Below are 6,000 nucleotides of genomic sequence, written 5' to 3' on the forward strand. Positions count from 1 at the left end.
CAACCTACGTGGTTTCAGTTTCACGGTATACAAAATGCCAAAAGTATTGGTCTTTCTTTTTTCTAATCAAACAAATAGTATTGGTCTTTGTCTCGTGCCTTCAATTATTGTCCAATTTTCATAAATTATAATCGGTCTTTCTTTTTTAATCAAACAAAAAGTAATGGTCTTCTACCAAAAAACAAAAAGTAATGGTCTTTGTCTCATGCCTTCCATTATTGTCCAATTTTTTAATCAAACAAAAGTCTTGGTCTTTGTCTCATGCCTTCAATTATTTTCCAATTTTCATAAATTATAATCTTCATCTCCGTCTCCGTCTCCGTCTCATACTTGATATTTTCATCGAGTTTATCGACACAGGAGTCCAACAATACCGTAAGTTATAGCTTAATGCAATTGAAGCATATCATTGCAACTGAAGCATATCATTGCAACTCTTTTGTGAGCTTCCACATGCCCCAGGGTACGTTATTCTGCACTCTTAGACCATCTCCAACCTTTGTGCTAAAAGCCAAATTTTTAAGCCCGGAAAATTTAGCTTTTAGCTCAGAAATATCTTTTTTGCTCCAACTCTTCTACCCTAAAATTTTAGCCCGGAATTATTAAGAATGAAATTAGCCTAAATTTTTTTCTTAAATCAATTTTTAAAAAAAAATAAATAAATATGTAGATTATTGTAAATTAATTTTATGAACATTTTAATCTAAAAAAAATTAAATTCCGATAAACATTTCGCATTTAGTCCGGGGGAAAGCTGGGGGGTATTTGTCCCAGAAATAGCATTTGGCATTTAGCCTAAAATTTTAGCATGGATTGGAGAGTGTTTGGGGGGTAATTTGGGGGGGTAATTTGGCTTTTAGCCCAAGGTTGGAGATGGTCTTACTACCATATCTAATATCCTTCTGTAAATTTTCTGAAAGAAAGTAAGGGCTTATGAGCTACATCTGACTTTTGTTTCACTTTTTTTCTTCTTATTATATATGTAATTCAGATTCTGAGCACTCATCATTAAACACAAGACTTCAAATTCGATTTCATCCTCAACAATTACATATATTGAAAAAATAAAATGCAAAATGAAATTTTTTTATTTTCTGTAAAGCCTATAACAATTTATTGAAAAATAAAATAAAAGTATTCAATAAGTCTATTACAATATCTTGAAAAAATAAAATGCAAAATGAAAGTTATCTATTTTCTGTGTAGACGGGTCTAGGCGGCCGCCTAAGTAGGTCTAGACGTCATTTCTTAATTTTCAAATTCCTAGGCATTAATTGGGACGGTGGCCAACCGCCTAGCGCCATTGGGATTTTTAGAACAATGGTTAACATGTTGACCCAAGACCTGTTATTTTCGTGTCGTTCAGTGTCTGATTAACGGGTCGTGCAAAAAATTGTGTAGTATTTGTGTGGAGTCCAATCTACTAGAGACCCAAAACATTCCGTTCTTTTCGATGTGTGTACTTTCATTTAACAACAATTTTGTGGTACTTGTCAACTGCCACCTACAAAGAATTGAAACTTTTGGTTATCCTTTAACACTGACTAAAATCCATGAAATTTGGTGGAAGAATTAGATTGAATGAGTTCGAAATTTTCAATCATAGATTTTTGTTCTGGAACCAAATTCTTTAATTCTGTGTTCTTGCAAAAAAGACTCGAGAAGTAGTTTTCGGACTTTTGAAGTATGGCCCTTTGTTAAACAGAATGAAAACTAAGCTTATTTAGATCTTGATTTCTTTTGGCTTGTGGTTTCGTTTTGAAAACTAAGCATATAGTTTGTAAAATACAAAAATTTATCCACTGCATTCTTTTTTTCTTTTTCTGTTGTTTTGAAACTTGTCTTTTCTGCAGACAGATTGGATACCAAGTATCGAAGGCCAAAATGGAGTCAGCTGCATCACTATTGATTGGGAAAATTGCGGCCATTCTTGAGAACGAAGCATCTTCCATAGCGGCAGTCCGTGATGAAGTTGATGGGCTTAAGCTGGAGCTCATAAGCATGAAATCTTTCTTAATAGATGCTGAAGGCAAGGAACCACAAACAGAAGGAGAGAAAACGTGGGTTACAAGCGTCAGAGATTTGACCTGCGATGCTGAAAATGTCATTGATGAGTTCCTGTATCACATATATGACAAGCAAAGTGCGACTCCATTTGCAAAATTGCTCCACAGAACCATTTACTTTCCCAAGAATCTTTGGCATCGGCATCGAATAGCCAAAAAATTACAGAAAATCACAAAAAAGATCAAAGCCATTCCAGAGAGGAATGAGAGATATGGTGTCTCTACAATAGAAGGAACAAGTTCGGATAGTGTTCCCAGATGGGTGAAGAACAAAGCCGAGTCTTCTCTTTATATTATGGAAGACGAACTAATCGGGATTGAAGACAAGAAGCAAACGTTAATGGGGTTATTGATGAATGGAGAGGAAAATGAAATGGTTGTGTCTGTGGTCGGGATGGGAGGATCAGGCAAGACAACTCTTGTTGCCAATACCTTCAACAACGAAAATGTAAAGCGGCATTTTGACTGTTATGCATGGATCACTGTTTCTCAAACTTTTGTGATCGAAGACTTATTCAAAAATCTGATCAAGCAATTCCACCAAGGAAGAAAGGAAGAGGTGACTGCACAATTGGATTCCATGAGTTACAAAGAATTGTTAGAGATGTTGTCGACATACTTGAAGTCTAAAAGGTACCTTGTTGTATTGGATGATGTGTGGGACATTAAACTTTGGCAAGAAATAAGGATACCACTTCTTAATAGACATCATGGAAGTCGAATCATGCTTACAACTAGAAAGAAAGACATAGCATTCTATTCTTTTGAAGTTGAAAGTCGTCCTATTGAAATTGAACCCTTGGGAAACAATGAAGCTTGGGAGCTCTTTAGCAAGAAAGCATTCTCAACTTACGATAATAAATCTTGTCCACCAGAGCTTGAATCCTTAGCATGGAAACTTGTGGATAAGTGTGAAGGCCTACCTCTGGCTGTGGTAACTTTAGGTGGTCTAATGTCTTCCAAGAGGTCATCATCGGAATGGAGAAGCGTATATAACAGCTTAAATTGGCACTTGACTAACCATCCTATGCTGGAACCAATGAGCAGCATCTTGTTGCTTAGTTTCAACAATTTGCCCAACCGGTTGAAGCCATGTTTCCTATACTGTGCCCTTTTCCCAGAAGATTATCTCATCAAAAGAAAAAGGTTGATCAGGTTGTGGATAGCTGAAGGGTTTGTTGAACCAATTGATGGGGTCACACCAGAAGAAGTTGCAGAGGGTTATCTTGTGGAACTTATTGTTCGTAGCATGCTACAAGTTGAAAATGGAGCTGGAGGACTAAGAGCATGTAAGATGCATGATCTTGTGCGTGAGCTTGCTTTGTCGATATCAAAAAAGGAAAAGTTCGGTGCTACGTGTGTTGGCAGAGAAATAGTAGATAAAGCTGAAATCCGCCGAATGTCAATTCAAATATCTGAAAGAGAAATTAATTCTTGCACAGGTATGTCAGAGCTTCGCTCCTTTCTTGTCTTTGGCGCGTTAAAGAAATTGCCTTCTGGATTCAAGTTGTTGAGAGTTCTAGATCTGGAGGGTGCCCCAATTGATAGATTTCCAGATGAACTAGTGTACTTGTTCGACTTAAGATATTTAAATTTGAAGGGAACTTTAATTGAGGAGCTTCCAGAATCCATCGGACGGCTTCGCAACCTTCAAACCTTGAACATCCGTGACAGTAAGATAAAGGCACTTCCGAAAGCAATCTCCAAGTTAGCAAACCTACGCCACCTAACCATGTATTGTTACACTGGTGATTCGGCCGGCTTCAGATTTATTGATGGGACAAAAGTAGCATCCGATCTAAGTAAATTACAGAAACTGCAAGTTTTGCATTCTGTTGAATCAGAAGGAAATATTGTTAAAGTCATCAGGAATATGACCCAACTTACAACCCTCGGTATTACAAATGTGAAAGCAAGTGACGAGATGGACCTATGTGACTCCCTTCAAAAGTTAGAGCTCCTTCACTCTTTGATTTTAATGGCAAGTGATGAAGAGGAGTTTCTTCGGGTTAATGCACTAGGTTCGCCCCCTGCAGACCTTCAAAACATTTTATTGGCCGGAAAACTAGAAAGGGTACCTCTTTGGTTAGGTTCACTCCATAACCTGACACGTATGTATCTACGTTGGTCAAGACTTGAAGAAGATGTGCTACCTCACATTCAAGCATTGCCGAATCTTGAAAGGCTTGGGCTAATTAATGCGTATGTTGGCGAAAAATTGTGTTTCTCCAGAGGCTTCATAAAGCTTAAGCATTTGGTGTTAAGCAGCTTCCCGGTATTGAATAGTATAGCTATAGAGAATGGGGCAATGCCAAATCTCCAGGTCCTAGAAATTTGGGAATGCATGGAGTTAAAGACATTGCCGCAGGGCATTGAGTTCCTTGCTAACGTGGAACGCTTGATTCTGGGGCATGTTCCAATGCAACTTATAGAGTCCGTAAAAGGAGGCATGGATCATCCAAAGGTACAACACATTCCTGAAATCAGCCTGTATTACATGGGACACCATGAAAGATTGTCCGGTATTCACTCTCGTAGAAGGTACGCACACTTTTATCCTTGCATAAAAATTTGAGTAATGCTAGACTTATCACATTTTACATACTATATTTGTACCACCTTTCTAATAGAGGTTGGGTCCATCAACATATGTGGATCTCATTTCAATTAGAGAGGTGATACAAATATAGTATGAAAAATATGGTAAGAGTAGCATTTTTGTAAAAAAAAATTCCACAATGTAATCATTTGAACTATATTACGTTAGAAAGGTTGGAGATTTTCACTCTTATTTTTATCTTTTGTGCTCCTCCTCTTGTTTTTGTTCGTTAGTATTTTGATTTATTCAATTCTAAGGCTACGAAAAAGAGGAAGTAGTGCATCGGAGTGTAAAAATCATTTTGCCTTATAATTTGCATGTTCAATCTTATTCACAAGTCTGGCAAAGACATAATATATGCATGCATTGAGATTTTATTCAGTAACTGTGTTTCTTTTGTCTTGTAATATCCTTTTTGTAGAATCAAGCCTCAGAAGCACTTGTGAGACTGCAATCTTTTTTGCCAATTGATTTTGTGGTGAATCTCGACTTTCGTTATAGTAACATATCAGACTATATACGTGTTGAGTCATTCACCCTGCAAGGAAGAATCCGTTTGTTGTTTGTGTGTTGTGTGAAGTTGCAAACATTGATCGATCTTGGTTTCTTATTTGCCCTTTTTGAAATTGAATAATGCCCAATATTCTATTTGTGTAACTGAAACTTATATTGATTGCTTGCGTGTGTTTTGATGTAATAATTTTAGTTTGGAACTAAATGTGTCACTGATGAGAATAATGCCCAAGATTCTGTTTGTGTGTAACATGAACTTATATTATTGTTTGCTTGCGTGTATTTTGATGGAATAATATTGGTTTGGAACTGAATATGTCACTGATGAGACCAATTCTAACTAAAGCAATGGTTATGACCCATTTTTCATTTTCAATATTTATTGGTTTTTTTTTTTCAAGTTTTCAAATATATGTTGTTTTAGGAAGGTAAATTTTGTGACGGATGTTTTAGCTCACTATGGTTTATTCTGAGAAATTATTAGATGGTACGGTATTACCATGTCGGGTAATACTTCCATTCAAATTTTAACATAAGTGCAGTTTTTTACGGCTGGATTAAAAAGCTTTTTTAATTAATTTTTTTTTTCAGTTTAAACAAAATTAAAAGAAAAAATAATTCTCAGCTCCTTCCGCCAAAGCCCCAGTTCCCCACCACCACCTTCATTCCCTGCCATCAATTGCCATGACTGCCTTCCTCCTGAGAAATCACATCCACCGTCATAAGAAATAATATCAACCTTAAAGAATTAATATTCACCTTCAACATCCAGAAATCAGTCCCCAGTGGCTCCTCAAGGACTCAGCCATCGAAATCCCCCAA

General features: G+C 36.7%; 1 protein-coding gene across 1 annotated transcript; it reads left to right on the top strand.

Moving 5' to 3' along the window:
* The first annotated feature begins 1,858 nt into the window (after window positions 1–1,858).
* Window positions 1,859–5,258, top strand: LOC103433489 (disease resistance protein RPM1-like). The gene is made up of 2 exons (XM_070823709.1): window positions 1,859–4,607; window positions 5,087–5,258. Exons 1-2 carry the CDS (start codon window positions 1,885–1,887, stop codon window positions 5,109–5,111), a joined length of 2,748 nt encoding a protein of 915 aa, XP_070679810.1. The 5' UTR covers window positions 1,859–1,884; the 3' UTR covers window positions 5,112–5,258.
* Window positions 5,259–6,000: the final 742 nt, after the last annotated feature.

Source organism: Malus domestica, chromosome 06, assembly GCF_042453785.1.
Source record: "Malus domestica chromosome 06, GDT2T_hap1".
Lineage (NCBI taxonomy): Eukaryota > Viridiplantae > Streptophyta > Magnoliopsida > Rosales > Rosaceae > Malus > Malus domestica.